The 16,382-nt window shown below is 42.1% G+C and overlaps 1 protein-coding gene across 1 annotated transcript; it reads right to left on the minus strand.

The window, feature by feature from the left end:
* Window positions 1–3,430: 3,430 nt before the first annotated feature.
* Window positions 3,431–14,973, minus strand: LOC139422056 (TIP41-like protein). Its single transcript, XM_071173197.1, has 8 exons — window positions 14,935–14,973; window positions 7,752–7,879; window positions 7,375–7,554; window positions 7,115–7,214; window positions 6,428–6,559; window positions 6,094–6,189; window positions 5,844–5,906; window positions 3,431–5,115 (listed from the first exon to the last, which is right to left on the minus strand). The coding sequence occupies exons 2-8, from the start codon at window positions 7,874–7,876 to the stop codon at window positions 4,984–4,986; spliced, it is 828 nt and encodes a 275-aa protein (XP_071029298.1). The 5' UTR covers window positions 7,877–7,879; window positions 14,935–14,973; the 3' UTR covers window positions 3,431–4,983.
* Between the last annotated feature and the right edge of the window lie 1,409 nt (window positions 14,974–16,382).

Raw genomic sequence — 16,382 nt, forward strand, 5'->3', positions numbered from 1 at the left:
ATTGTCCGGCTGAAAGGTGAATTCACCTCCCAGTGTCTGGTGGAAAGCAGACTGAACAAGGTTTTCCTTTCGGATTTTGCCTGTGCTTAGCTCCATTTATTTTGTTTTTATCCTGAGAAATTCCTAAGTCATTAACAATTACAAGCATACCCATAACATGGTGCAGCCACCACTATGCTTGACAATATGGAGAGTGGTACTCAGTAATTTCTTGTTTTGGATTTGCCCCAAACATAACACTTTGTATGTAGAACAAAATGGTAATTGCTTTCGCCACATTTTTTGCAGTATTACTTTTTTGTTACTTGCTTTGGTGCAAACAGGACACATGTTTTCGAATAGTTCTATTCTTTACAGGCTTCCTTTTTTCACTCTGTCAATTAGGTTAGTATTGTGGAGTAACTACAATGTTGATCCATCTTCAGTTTTCTCCTATCAAAGCCATTAAACTCTGTAACTGTTTAAAGGTCACCATTGGCCTCATGGTGAAATCCCTGAGCGGTTTCCTTAGTCTCCAGCAACTGAGTTAGGAAGGATGCCTGTATCTTTGTAGTGACTGGGTGTATTGATACACCATCCAAATTGTAATGAATAACTTCACCATGCTCAAAGGGATATTCCATGGCTGCTTTTTAAAATATTTTTTATACCTATCTACCAATAGATGTCCTTCTTTGCTAGGCATTGGAAAACCCCCCTGGTCTTTGTGGTTGAATCTGTGTTTGGAACTAACTGCTTGACTGAAGGACCTTACAATAATCTATGTGTGGGGTACAGAGATGAGTTAATCATTCAAAAATCTAATTGTAGACCTCCACAAGTCTGGTTCATCCTTGGGAGTAATTTCCAAATGCCTGAAGGTACCACGTTCATCTGTACAAACAATAGTACGCAAGTATAAACACCACAGGAAGGAGACGTGTACAGTCTCCTAGAGATTAACGTACTTTGGTGCGAAAAGTGCAAATCAATCCAAGAACAACAGCAAAGGACCTTGTGAAGATGCTGGAGCAAACAGGTACAAAAGTATCTATATCCACAATAAAACAAGTCCTATGTCAACATAACCTGAAAGGCCGCTCAGCAAGGAAGAAGCCACTGCTCCAAAACCACCATAACAAAGCCAGACTACGGTTTGCAACTGCACATGGGGACAAACATTGTAATTTTTGGAGAAATGTCCTCTGGTCTGATGAAACAAAAAAAGAACTGTTTGGCCATAATGACCATCGTTATGTTTGGAGCAAAAAGGTGGAGGCTTTTAAGCCGAAAAACACCATCCCAACCGTGAAGCACGGGGGTGGCAGCATCATGTTGTAGGGGTGCTTTGCTGCAGGAGGGACTGGTGCACTTCACAAAATAGATGGCTTCATGAGCTGAGAAAATTATGTGGATATATTGACGCAACATCTCAAGACATCAGTCAGGAAGTTAAAGCTTGGTCGCAAATGGGTCTTCCAAATGGGCAATGACCCAAAGCATACGTCCAAAGTTGTGGAAAAATGGCTTAAGGACAACAAAGTCAAGATATTGGAGTGGCCATCACAAAGCCCTGATATCAATCCTATAGAAAATGTGTGGGCAGAACTGAGAAGCGTGTGCGAGCAAGGAGGCCTACAAACCTGACTCAGTTACACCAGCTCTGTCAGGAGAAATGGGCCAAAATTCACCCAACTTATTGTGGGAAGCTTGTGGAAGGCTACCCGAAACGTTTGACCCAGGTTAAACGATTTAAAGGCAATGCTACCAAATACTAATTAAGTGTATGTAAACTTCTGATCCACTGGGAATGTGATGAAATAAATAAAAGCTGAAATAATTCAATCTCTCTACTATTATTCTGACATTTCACATTCTTAAAATAAAGTGGTGATCTTAACGGACCTAAGAAAGGGAATTTTTACTAGGATTAAATGTCAGGAATTGTGAAAAACTGAGTTTAAATGTATTTGGCTAAGGTGTATGTAAACCTCCGACTTCAACTGTATATGGGGGATACAATCTTCCCAGCTCTGCAGATTTTGCTGCAAGGAGGCAGAATCCTTCTATAATTTATTTTGGTACTGTCCATATGTAGCTCGTTTTTGGTCACAGGTCCAGGACTGGCTGAAGAATTGCAACATTTACCGAGAACTAACGCTGCAGATAGCCATACCGGGTGATTTGAAGTCACTTTACAAATGAACTCGAATAACCTGTACCCCCTCACATTGACTCGATACCAGTACACCCTGCCTATAGCCTCGTGATTGTTATGTAATTTTCTTGTTAATTTAGATTTTTTTTTGAATCTACTTTTATTTTATAGTTATATATAGTTTATAGTTATATATAGTTATAGTTTATTTAGTAAATATTTTCTTAACTATTTCTTGAACTTTATTGTTGGTTAAGGGCTTATAAGTAAGCATTTCACCAGTTGTATTTGGCGTAACTGACAAATCAAATTTGATTTGATCCTAGCCCAGGCCAACGACCTGAGAGGACGGGAAACTACCACTCAACACACCCTATAACTCTTCTGAAGTCAATTCTCGTACCTACCTCCAAGTACATCTCTGCAGCTGCCACCACAGCATCTATTTTCTGTGATTTCTGCGGTACAGTTGATAGCCATCGTGATGAACGCTAAGAAGCCAACCATACTCAAACATATTTCTCATTGGCCTATCTTTCTTCACTGCGTCAGTATAGAGCAGAAATCTTCTGCACTACTCTGACCCTGGCAACCAGGACACCTCCAATGACCAGCAACATGAGCACCCCTATCGTTGACACACATTTTCCCACTAAAACTACACATTCCTCTTTCCCATGTCCTCCAGCACACTTCCCACATCTTGGATTCTCCCTCCAACACACTGCTGCAACATGCCCATAAACATGACACCTATAACACAGCAGTCTTTTTGGCACTAAAGCTCTAACAGCATAACTCATATTTAACATTACTTTGTCAGGTAAAGACTCTGAATAAAAGCTGTTTCACCACACTCCCCACCAGGTCTGCGTCACACCAAAAGGCGGGCGCCACAAACACAAGGAATCTTCAACCTAAATTGCTCTACCTCCACACTTACAGCTACCGCAGAAATAACTCCCTTCAATGGTGCCCTGTACCTAAGTGCAAAGTAAGATACAGGTCTTCCACAAGTTGCCTCGCACGAAGCGCCTGCTTCATCTGATATGAAGAAACACAAACCAACATCAAGCTCCACCGACTCAACAGCACCCACCATCTTTCCCACCCAACCTGAAACCACCCATGGGATCAGCCGAAAGGCTTGGTTCCACCTTCTCCAAAAATCTCACACCCACTGGACCAAATGTATCTTTAACATAACCATGTCCATCACAGTTAGGTTTGATAGCTAAACGTGAGAATTGTGTTCCATCGTGCAGCGTATAATGTCTGAAGGGAAACAAGTGCTTTCCGCTCTGGTGTAGTTTATTTATTTACACATTGGCTCTTTTGATCACATGAGGAATGGAACTCCATAATACACTGAACAAAAATATAAATGAAACATGCAAGAATTTCTAAGATTTTACTGAGACAGTTCATACCAAGGAAATCCATCAACTGAAATAAATTCATTAGGCCCTAATCTATGGATTTCACGACTGGGAATACAGATATGCATCTGTTGGTCACAGATACAAAAAGTAGGGACGTGGATCAGAAAACCAGTCAGTATCTGGTGTGACCACCATTTTCATCATGCAGCCCGACATCTCGTTTGCATAGAGTTGATCAGGGTGTTCATTGTGGACTGTGGAACGTTGTCCCACTCCTCTTCAATGGCTGTGCAGTTGCTGGATATTGGCGGGAACTGGATCACGCTTTCGTCCACGTTGATGCAGTGCATCCCAAACATGCTCAATGGGGGACCTGTCTGGTGAGTGTGTAAGCCATGGAAGAACTGGGAAATTTTCAGCTTCCAGGAATTGAGTACAGATCCTTGTGTCATTGAACCGTACATTATCACGCTGAAACATGGGGTGATGGCGGCGGATGAATGGCACGACAATGGGCCTCAGGATCTCGTCATGGTATCTCTGTGCATTCAAACATCGATCAAAAAAACTTGTGTTCATTGTCCGTAGCGATTGCCTGCTAATTCCATTATCCCGCTAACAACATGGGGGCACTCTGTTCACAATGTTGACATCATCAAACCGCTGGCTCAGTCCACACGAGGTCTGCCATCTACCCGGTACAGTTGAAACCAGGATTAATCCGTGAAGAGCACACTCTGGTGGACATTCCAATAGCACACTTCCTCAAAACTTGAGACAACTGTGGCATTGTGTTGTGTGAAACTGCATGTTTAGAGTGGCCTTTTTTTTGTCCCCAGTACAAGGTGCACCTGTGTAATGATCATACTGTTTAATCAGCTTCCTCATATGCCACACCTGTCAGGTGGATGGATAATCTTGGCAAAGGAGAAATGCTCACTAACAGTAATAAACACATTTGTGCACAACATTGAAAAATAAGCTTTTTGTACATATGAAAAATGTCTGCGATCTTTTATTTTAGCTCATGAAACATGGGACCAACACTTTACATGATGTGTTTATATTTTTTTTCAGTGTAGCCATCTCTGTGATATCCAAGCCAACGCTGCATGCATTTAACATAGCACAACCTTCAAGTATCAGACTACGTTACATAGAATTCAACACAACCATTATGTGGTTTTCTAATAGAAAAGACGCAATTATCACAATTTTCCAACCAAAACATTTACATTAGAGGAAATGTGAAATAACACTCAAAATAAGAGGCCACCTGACCATGCCAAAATTAAGTTCTATGAACTTTTTTTTTTTGTGTGTGGAGGGAGGCAGGTGCAGTGTTCTCAGTTTATACAAAATAAAGGGAGGGAGGGTAAACTCTTCCTTGGTTGGCCTGCCCTTGTCTTAAGTCCAGACACAAGTGAATGTGATGTCCAGTCATAGTGCCCAGCCTGCTCTCCATCACTGGAGGGCCTCTGTGTTCCCTGGCTGAGGGCCTGTCTCAGGGAGCTCCAGCTTTTCACACTTAGTCAGTTTCAGGGTTAAGTGCTGGGAGATCTCATTGGGGTCGGTGTACAGAGCAGCAGGGACGTTCTGGAAGACAAGGAGGGAGATTTTGCAAATGACTAACCCTCTACAATAGTGGTATGATAGTATCAGCTGCACAGTGACATGCATGAAGTAGCATGAATGATTTGGACAATATGTTTTAGACAAAATCATACATACTTTTTAGCAAAGGGTGGAAATGCTGACCACTTGTGGTTAAAAGTGACCTGAGATTGGAAGTTTGGGAGTTCAAACCCTGGCCGAGTCATACCAAAGGCCTTATAGTTGAATGCTCTTTCCTTTTGTCATAGAATTGCATTGAAATTACTTAGAATATGTGCAATTTGGAGGTGTGGCCACTTGGAGACAAAAGTTAGACCTCTCGCTCAAACCATTGTAATCGTTTTTTTCTTATCCTGCACCTACTCCAAAATGTCAATGAATATTCTTATGATACTGAATGTATCCAGAGTATTTTCAGATTTCGTTATTGACAAATGCTTTAAAAAGTTCAGCAAATGTAAAACGCCCATCAACAGGTTAATGTTTGGATTCAATCCCCTGTCAGGTGAACTGTTGTGTCCTCACCTTCGGTGTGATAATTTCCCCATAACCTTCAAAGTGTTTTTGTTCAAATGCAACACTGGTCACACATGTTTTTTCCATGAGTGTAAAGGGGTTTAAGGATCTGAGGCATCAGTGCTCCAAGCTTTCAAGGAGAAGAGTGTACTAAACTACACATGTACTCTCCAAACAGAAAATACAATTCTCACCTGCAATTCTGAAATGTTGCTTTCTCGAGTACTATACTCTCTGATCATGTAATTCTTTCCAGCCTGTAAAGAAAACCAGGGTAAGTGATGACTCATTTCATAAGTAGGCCTAGCCATTTCATAGTTGAACTTCTTAACAGTGAATATTGTCCATTTCCTGCTAAAGATATCCACAGAAAATGACTCTCATGCACATCCACTCTGGTGGTTAATCGATTGTCATTTCTCAGGACAGCCCAGTCACACTTACCTCGTGGTAGAGCCGCGTGTCGTTTATACGGATCAGAACTCCATCCACTCGCAGGAAGAACCTCAGAAGCAGGAAAAAACTGGTGGGCATCACTCTCTGCATCACACAAGTGGGTAACAAGAGGAGAAGTCATTCTTCAAAACCTCATCAGCCTCTCAGAGGCAAGCATTTCAGAAAATGCATTTAACATAAGTAGTTGAATAGGAAAATTGCCTTTTTAAAAATGTTATTCCTGGTCTTACAGCCCCCGCAAGAGCATGTCCTTTGGTGCTCGTCACGGAGACGGACATATGTTATCATAAAGTATCAGTTCCTGTATGAAAGTACCACTCACTATTTTGACGCTGATCATGGACACTCCGTGGTCGTGCAGCTCGTCCTCAAACAAAAGCACGTCGTCGAAGAACATGATCTGCTCTCGCGCCTTCAGCTTCTCCATGTCAATGCGCTCCGACGTTTCTGTCGCCTGATGGAATAGCAGGTGTGTATTCATTAGTGCACACCATAGCAAAAATAAAATATTTTGCCACGAATATAAAAGTTTCTCATTAGACACATTCAGGTAGGCCCCTCCCCATTTCAGCCCGTTTCATTCCTAGTGAATGCCCCCCCAGACAAGAGACATCTTGAGACCAAAAAGCTTTAGAATATTAAGCCTATGCGAAAAACTATTGCGTTCCAGGCTAACTACATTGCAGTCATTGCATTTCATCAACCGATGGTTGTGTGACACATCAGTGACGGCACAGTCGGGCGTCAGACTGCCATATCATATGGCGTGGTTAGATGACATGTTAATCACCTATCCAAGCAATGTGAGATCTGGCAGGCATCAGCAATAAAGTCTGTCTTAAACACAGCCAATGACTTACGAGAAAATCTTCCACTTAGTCATGCATCAATGTCAATATGAGTCTAAGTTTAATTGGGACTTAGAAGTTAAGATGTGTCCCTTATTTTGTGATGTTTGTGTTTGGGATATTGTGTTGTATCCACAGTGTGAACCCGAAAAGCCTCTCACCGTCATCTGCAGGTCCTCTCCTAACAAGGTGCCTCTGTAGTCTGTGGTGTATGTCCAGTCGTAGCGTTTCACTACCTCCTTGGAGTGTTCAGAATCAGCCCTGGGAATACAGCCACATCCACTCACTGAGATCATTCCCCATAATAGGACGGATTAGGACTAAATCATTTAAAATGCCACTGCTTTTTCTACTTCAACAGCATTTAGACAGTGAAGGTGGCTAGTGTATTATCACAGAGGTCTTATGATATGGGTTGTACCTGCTCTCTTGCCATTCCTGTGCACAGGCCACTTTCACAGAGTCATGCATGTTGTTGACCCTCTTGAGGGCATCGATGGCATTGAACTCAATGCCATAACCGTCTGTGTGCTGGATGCGTAGGATGTTGTCCCCAAACAGCATCTCTGGGAGAGAGGGCATGTGCATCTCCTCCCCTAACCTGGGACGAAACGGTCAAGCTTGAAACCTGAACAACTAACCTCAATGCAGCTTAGTTGGTAAATTGACGAGATTTGAATGACTAAAAGTAAGTCTAAGTCGATAAACAATCGACCCAATGTAGACTAAACCTTAAGAATATTAAACAGAGAATTAAAAAGACAAAGTATTTGACACAAAATACTTGGAATAGCTTACCGTTCAATGTCCTTAGATTTCATAATGTGGGTTTTTGCAGCAGTTACTTTCCATGGTCCGAATGTGAAGTCTTGCTTACTGCTCTTAAATCCATGGGTCATCATGGCTGACAAATTGGCAAACATCAACTGTAAATACAGACACCAAACCCATCAGAGACAGAAGTAAAGGACGTCACGATAGCCTAGACAGCCAATAGTGGCCGCTAGATCTGCACTGTCTAGGATTCACGTGTATTCCTGGTATTACACTAGCGTCCCCGTGGACCGGCTGGTAAATAAAACATCTGTCATTGGGGCTTCTAAGGCATAATTTTCCTTAACTAGCTTTAAATGGTGAGCTGTTGGGTAAAAAATGGTACAAATGTGTAATGTCTTAATAAAACAAATTTTCCACCACTATTTTCAGATTCTGACAACTTATGCCCCACAAGAATTTCCTTACGCTGCAGGTCATGTCTTGCCCCGCTACTGAACAGACAAGTGTAAGTTAGTGTTTGTAACAAAAGATGAAGGAGAGCCTGTCTTGTCAGAGATGGCATTTGTTTTGAACAAACAAACACTGCAGAGCAGCTAACTAGCTAAAAGCTAGGTTGATGATTCCACTGTAGCAACCTCCACCTAATAATTATCATAAAAAACAAACGTCATTACTATCACAATAAACTAACGGGAGGCAACAGCCATAATATAGTTGGCTTAACAGGCAATGTAACATTACTATTAAAATAGTACACACAGGAATAGGTAATTATTTACAAATTGCTAGCTAACCCATAAAGCCATCACCGAATACCATATATTTTCATCTTCTGTGGTTTGGTAACTTCCTGTTCTTCAATGAACTCTGGCTGGACTGAAGACATCGTCAAGTTAGAAAAATGTCAAACAGGCTGACTACACCGTTCGTGTCACGTGCACGAGCGTTGCAAAATACAGTTAGAAATCTATATATAGGCTAACGTCACGCTGCTTAGCGAGTACTACTTCCTCCTGATTCGACTCACAGAGGCTTGAACCACAGTTTTATAACTAATCCAAGATAGGCTCGTCTGTTGTTTCCAATAGGAACAAATTAATCATAGTGGGCAGAACAAGCAAGGAGGTGGGCAGAGTCAAGCACGAGCTAGTGAGATCCTATTGGCGTGTTCTATCATTTATTTGCATATTTCCATTATGGAACGCCTACTCTGAAGTGTGCAATACCTCAATTAGCCCGTTTACTCTTCCTAAACAATGTACGTTTTGGAATCTTTGGCAAAGGGTAAGTGGAGCGTGTGTGCCCAATTTGACTGGAGCGCGAGCGAAAATCCCAAAGGAGCGTCAGTCAGCCTGCTCCAATTTCGCTCCAATAGTGCTCACTTCATAAGCTTAGGGCATGCCCACCCCAGCATGCATTTGTAGTCTACTTGTGTGCTGCTATAGCCCCTTACTTTAGCTACTGTCATGGAGTTCGCTATATATTTTCATACAGAAACTGATAAAACATACAGGTGCTACATCAAGGTGACTTACAAAGATGAGGACCAAGAGCAAGTGAGGGAGTGCGATGATGTAGTGTCCACAACTAAAGAATCATTTTGGGATCTGAAAAGACACTTATCCCAAAAGCATGATGGTGTATTTACTACCGGCACATGCTAAAAGAAAAGAACGAGGTGGGTAGACAAGTGTGTCATTGGAGCAAAGTATTCCTAAACTAAAAATCTGATCTCTTAAAACAATTTGTTCATTTTTGTTATATTATCTATACAATAGGCCATAATAGATTTTTGCACAATAGGCCTGGCATATTCCCACATTCAAGGAGCTTTCCGTTTTGATTGGGTTATTTTGCCTTAAAACCTTTAGACCTGCCTATAGAAAAAAAGTAACTCTGCATCTCTGCACAGCCTGGCAAGAGTAGCCCAAGGGGGTGTATAGCATCCCCAGTGGCTCTGCAAATGCGGAGAGGATATTCACAGCTGCTGGCCGGCTCTCCAGGCACCATCGCATGAGCCTGAAGCCCCAGACCGGCCAAACTCTTGTTTCTAAAAATGAATTCAAAGGCACTTAGTCATTTTAAATTTAATTTGTATTTAATTCTAAGCAAGTCGTAGCCTATATGTTCAATGTATAGACTATAATGATTAAACGCCAAGCACTTTGTTCCTACCAGCCTATTGTGTCGCACTCGCAAATGCTTCACAATGTATTTCTTTGTAGGCTATAGACTTGAAATAATATAGCCTAAATATTAATTAGGCTCCCTATCTGGCTCCTGACCTATTTAGAGTGTTTATATACTGTTTAATATGACATGTAGCTTATTTGAAATGATGTTCACTTTTTACATTCCCCTTTCCATGTTTATTCAAGTACTTTTCATTGAAATCCATATAGGGGTCCAGGTAGTCACAAAAGTGGCTGTTGGCTAAATTGTGATTTTTAATGAAAGGAGTTTAGGAGAGAAAAAAAAACTGAGCACCAAGAGGTTTTTAGCTGAGTGGTAGGAAAGGACACGAAGCGCACATCTCAGATGAGTAGGATTTCCAACTGCTCACATGCTCTGCCCAAGGCCTCTGCTTTGCTAGCACAGATGTCCGCCCTCATGAAGCACACGTCCACCCTCCTGAAGTGGGACACTTCATACCTAGCTATTACAACAGAACACAATTCCTAATGATTCTCAATACTCCATGAAAGTCGGTCATTAAATAGTTACCACAACCACAAGTCAGACTTTGTGGGACTATCGCCCTGTAGCACTCACTTCCGTTATCATGAAGTGCTTTGAGAGACTAGTCAAGGATCATATCACCTCCACCCTACCGGACACCCTAGACCAACTCCAATTTGTTTACCGCCCCAATAGGTCCACACACTGCCCTAACCCATCTGGACAAGAGGAATACCAATGTAAGAATGCTGTTCATCGATTACAGCTCAGCATTTAACACCATAGTACCCTCCAAACTCGTCTTTAAGCTCGAGACCCTGGGTCTCAACCCCACCCTGTGCAACTGGGTCCTGGACTTTCTGATGGGTGGTGAGGGTAGAAAACAACATCTCCACCCCGCTGATCCTCAACACTGGGGCCCCACAAGGGTGCGTTCTCAGCCCTCTCCTGTACTCCCGGTTCACCCATGTCTGCGTGGCCATGCAGGCCTCCAACTCATCATCAAGTTTGCAGACGACACTACAGTGGTAGGCTTGATTACCAACAACGACGAGACGGCCTACAGAGAGGAGGTGAGGGCCCTCGGAGTGTGGTATCAGGAAAATAACCTCACACACAATGTCAACAAAACAAAGGAGATGATCGTTGACTTCAGGAAACATCAGAGGGAGCACCCCCCTATCCACATCGATGGGACAGTAGTGGAGAAGGTGGAAAGTTAAGTTCCTCTGCATACACATCACGGACAAACTCAAATGGTCCACCCACACAGACAGCGTGGGGAAGAAGGCGCAATAGCGCCTCTTCAACCTCAGGAGGCTGAAGAAATGTGGCTTGTCACAAAAAACACTCAAACTTTTACAATGCATAATCAAGAGCATCCTGTCAGGCTGTATCACCGCCTGGTACGGCAACTGCTCCGCCCACAACCGCAAGGATCTCCAGAGGGTTGTGAGGTCTGCACAACGCATCACTGAGGGCAAACTACCTGCCCTCCAGGACACCTAAACCACTCGATGTCACAGGAAGGCAATAAAGATCATCAAGGACAACAACCACCCGAGCCACTGCCTGTTCACCCCGCTATCACCCAGAAGGCGAGGTCAGTACAGGTGCATCAAAGCTGGGACCGAGAGACTGAAAAACAGCTTCTATCTCAAGGCCATCAGACTGTTAAACAGCCACCACTAACAGTGAGTGGCTGCTGCCAACATACTGACTCAAATCTCTAGCCACATAATTAAAAAAAAATTGGATGTAATAAATGTATCACTAGTTACTTTAAACAATGCCATTTTATATAATGTTTACATACCCTACATTACTCATCTCATATGTATATACTGTACTCTATACCATCTACTGCATCTTGCCTATGCCGTTCGGCCATCGCTCATCCATATGTACATATTCTTATTCATTCCTTACACTTGTGTGTATTAGGTAGTTGTTGTGAAATTGTTAGATTACTTTTTAGATATTACTGCATGGTCGGAACTAAAAGCGCAAGCATTTCGCTACACTCGCATTAACATCTGCTAACCATGTGTATGAGACCAATAAAATTTGATTTGATAAACCCAGCCTATTTCTACAATTTCTTACCCTTAACCCTAACCACACTGCTAACCTTTGCTTTTTGGTCCCAATTTAAGGTTAGGAAAACAAAAATAACCATGAACATCCCACCTACTTATTTTTGAAGTCCTATATATATTTTTTTATTATTACAAAATTCCCTATAAAAACACGCCACTTCGATACAGCTACGACCGATGATCAGTATGAAGAGGAGTCTGACTGTAGGAGTGTTTTTGGAAAAAGTGTATTTTTGCTGATCCATGTGCTTTCAGGGTGGGTGAAAGCGGAGTTGGATGCTGTGGAATCAGTGAGGGTAACCAGAAGCGGTCTTGTGAAAATCATTTGTTTCTGCTGGTCAGAGGGAGAAGGCGCTCCGCATTAGAATGAATGGGGGCAAGAAATGTGAATTGTTTTGCACTCAAGAAAAGGGTGCCATTGAAAGGAGTGATTAATGGGGTAGCAGTAAATGTAAAAGTTGACCAACTGAAGGGGAAGATTCCCAGTGTTTGTGATATTTTTCCCTTGGTGCGACGCACACAGGGTGGCGCAACAGAAGAGTCATTGTCTGTTCTTTTGAGTTTTGATGTTGAGTCTTTGCCCGACAAAGTGATGTTAGGATATATAAGTTATCCTGTACGAGCTTTTGTGCCAAATACATTACATTGTTATAGGTGTCAAGCTTATGTGCATGTGGCAGCAGTGTGTAGGAGGGAGGTTCCTGTGTGTGAGAAGTGTTCAGAAGGGTGTAGCATTAGGGAAAGTAGTGGTATGTGTTAATTGTAGGGGTGCCCATTGCGCTGGGGATCAGAAGTGAGAGGCAGGTTGAGGTTTCCAGGGTTAGAGTAGCGCAGAAGTTGTCATATGCTGAGGCAGTGAAGAAAGTAGAGGAAGATGGGTTAAGGGGGGGGATCCTGAGAAGAGTGGTGTGAGTAGTAGATCTGTACCAGTACAGAGCAATAGACCAACAAGTGATATGTTAGAGTAAGATTGGATTTTTAGCAATGGTTATCAACTGTACTGCAAGGATGGAAGTAAGTCGCAGAATTTGTAGGTTGTGGTGGCAGCTGCAGAGAGGGATTTGGGTGTGTGAGACTTCAGAAGCATTACAGGGTGTGTTAAGTGGTGGTGTCCCATCCCTTCAGGTTGTTGGCCTGAAGTAGGACTAAATAGATTTAAATAGTGGACTAGGGTAGAGTTCTTTTTTATTTGTATTATTTGAATGTTGTGTTAGATGGTAGGGTATTTGTTTATTTATGTAACTCTGTGTTGTTTGTGTCGCACTGCTTTGCTTTCTTGGCCAGGTCGCAGTTGTAAATGAGAACTTGTTCTCAATTGGCCTACTTGGTTAAATAAAGGTTAAATTAAAAAAAATACAAAAAAATAAAGGGAGTTTTACAGTCTAGTAGGTGGAGGTAATGCAACATTTATTGAATACAAATTGCCATTAAACCTCATCAAAGAAGAACAGCTACGACCAGAAGTTATTTTTGAGCAGGTTATAAATTACGCAGCAGGTTAAGATAATTAAACAAGCAGGTTGAAGAATTGGGCTAAGATTAGGGAAAACCCGCCCATCCAGCATCACTACTCTGGACGGCTCTGACTTAGAATACGTGGATAACGACAAATACCTAGGTGTCTTGCTAGACTGTAAACTCTCCTTCCAGACTCACAATAAGCATCTCCAATCAAAAATTAAATCTAGAATCGGCTTCCTATTTCGCAACCAAGCTTCCTTCACTCATGCTGCCAAACATACCCTCGTAAAACTGACCATCCTACCGATCCTTGACTTCGGCGATGTCATCTATAAAATAGCCTCCAACACTCTACTGGATGTAGTCACAGTGCCATCCGTTTTGCTTTTGCCACCAAAGCCCCATACACTACTCACCACTGCGACCTGTACGCTCTCATTGGCTGGCCCTTGCTTCATACTCGTCGCCAAACCCACTGGCTACAGGTTATTTACAAGTCTCTGCTAGATAAAGCCCCGCCCTATCTCAGCTCGCTGGTCACCATAGCAGCACCCACTCGTAGCACGCACTCCAGCAGGTATATCTCACTGGTCACCCCCAAAGCCAATTCCTTTGGTCACCTTTCCTTCCAGTTCTCTGCTGCCACTGACTGGAACGAACTGCAAAAATCACTGAAGCTGGAGATTCCCATCTCCCTCACTAGCTTTAAGAACCAGCTGTCAGGGTAGCTCACAGATCACTGCACCTGTTCATAGCCCATCTATCTACCTCATCCCCATACTGTATTTATTTATTTTGCTCCTTTTGCACCACAGTATCTCTACTTGCACATCCATCTTTTGCACATCTACCATTCCATAATTGCCATATTGTAATTACTTCGCCACCATGGCCTATTTATTGCCTTAACTCCCTTATTTGACCTAATTTGCACTAACTGTATATAGACTTTGTTTTCAACTGTATTATTGACTGTATGTTTTGTTCATTTCATGTGTAACTCTGTGTTGTTGTATGTGTCGAACTGCTATGCTTTATCTTGGCCAGGTCGCAGTTGCAAATGATAACTTGTTCTCAACTAGCTTACCTGGTTACAGGAAGTAGGCGTGGCTCATCATAGCGGCGAACGTCTAAATTCTAGCTATTGTAAAATTCAACGCTATATAAAAGAAGCAGCAGGTAGCTGACAAACGGGCACGAATATTTATTCAAAAGATGTAGCAAACAACCATGCAATAACTTGATCAAGCATCCCACAAACGTATTTATCTAGCTGGCTAACACTAGCTGCGCCTCCGGGTTGTTTTGTGACAAGCTGGCTGGCTCACCATCACCATATAAGCTTGTTATCTTAACTTCAGTACTAATGGATAGCCATCCCAAATGAATAACCTACTGAAAAGACAGATAATTGAAATTAAAATCAGATATTACATTAAAAAGATAGCTAAAAGTACACAACTTACTCCAGTATTTTGATCGTCAGATAACGTCCATGAAAGAGAGCTTCACAGAAATGCTTCCGACGTACTTTTCATTCTTGTATTATATGGTTCCGCATCATTTAGCCATATACTAGCTGCTTTGTAAGACAGGTCCCAAAAATGAATTGAACAGAAATAAAATGCTTAAGAACATATTATCTTAGAAATGTTTTCATATTTATGTATTTTTTACTTGAAGTGTATGGCAGTTTTACTTTTTATATGTTGTGGTGATATTCTGCGCTGTCACCCAGACATAAGAGAGAGAAGATGACTGGTATCAATGACATAATCAGAGGCATTACAGTCAAGTGTTTCAAAATGGTAGTGTGAGAATGTCCTAAGTAATTGATCCCATCCTAGGATTTGGTACAGTGGATGGTACTGTCTATGGCCCGATTGGTACAGTACAGCTTGCTCGCAAGTCAGTTAAGAACAAATTCTTGTATACAATGACAGCCTACACTGGCAAAACCCGGACGATGCTGGGCCAATTGTGCACTGTCCTATGGGCCTCCCAATCACAGCCGGTTGTGATTCAGCCTGGATTCGAACGAGGGTGTCTGTCGTGACACCTCAAGTACTGAGATGCAGTGTCTTTAGACAGCTGCGCCATTCGGGAGCCCCTTGTCTATGTATGTATGGCAGTGGAGAGAGAGATTGAATTATGGTCTCCCAGTTTTGAGTAGACATGGGGCTGCTCAGTCCCAGGGGATACACTGAGGCCAGTTTCTTGGGACGTTCCCAAGAGGAGAAAGGTAAAGAACACTCTCTAGAAAACAGTAAATGTGACATTCATAAACTGAACAAAATGCATTTGTTTGGGTAAAAAAATCACAAATAAGTCCCCTACAAAAAGCCTGACCCATAACCTACGTTATATGTTTATGACTCGTACTGTAGTTGGAAATGTGCGATAACAGTGAAGGTTTTATTACATTTGTACTGTTTTCTAACGCATTTTAATCAAATCAGTGTATTAGTCACATGCTTACTTAACCCTAACCAGCAATGCAGTTTATAAATAAGAAATAAAAGGAACAAGTATTTAAAGAGCAGCTGTAAAATAACAATAACCAGACTATATACCGGGTACCGGTACAGAGTGAATGTGTGGGGGCACCAGTTAGTCGAGGTAATTGAGGTAATATGTACATGTAGGTAGAGTTATTAAAGAGACTATGCATAGATAATAACAGAGAGTAGCAGCGGTGTAAAATAGGTGGTGGAGAGGGGGGTGGGCAATGCAAATCATCTGGGTAGCAATTGGATTAGATGTTCAGGAGTCTTATGGCTTGGGGGTAGAAGCTGTTTAGAAGCTTCTGGACCTAGACTTGGCACTCCAGTATCACTTGCCATGTTGTAGCAGAGAGAAGAGTCTATGACTAGGGTGGCTGGAGTCTTTTTAATTTTTAGGGCCTTCCTCTGAC

Source organism: Oncorhynchus clarkii, chromosome 12, assembly GCF_045791955.1.
Source record: "Oncorhynchus clarkii lewisi isolate Uvic-CL-2024 chromosome 12, UVic_Ocla_1.0, whole genome shotgun sequence".
In the NCBI taxonomy this organism is placed as follows: Eukaryota; Metazoa; Chordata; class Actinopteri; order Salmoniformes; family Salmonidae; genus Oncorhynchus; species Oncorhynchus clarkii.

Excerpts from the sequence above, each read along its gene's own strand:
- LOC139422056 (XM_071173197.1), bottom strand. The coding sequence starts at position 7,876 with ATGTTTGCCAATTTGTCAGCCATGATGACCCATGGATTTAAGAGCAGT. Across the intron at positions 7,555-7,751 it reads AAATCTAAGGACATTGAACG|GTTAGGGGAGGAGATGCACA; the intron begins GTAAGCTATTCC and ends GTTTCGTCCCAG. Across the intron at positions 6,560-7,114 it reads GAGAGGACCTGCAGATGACG|GCGACAGAAACGTCGGAGCG; the intron begins GTGAGAGGCTTT and ends CTATTCCATCAG.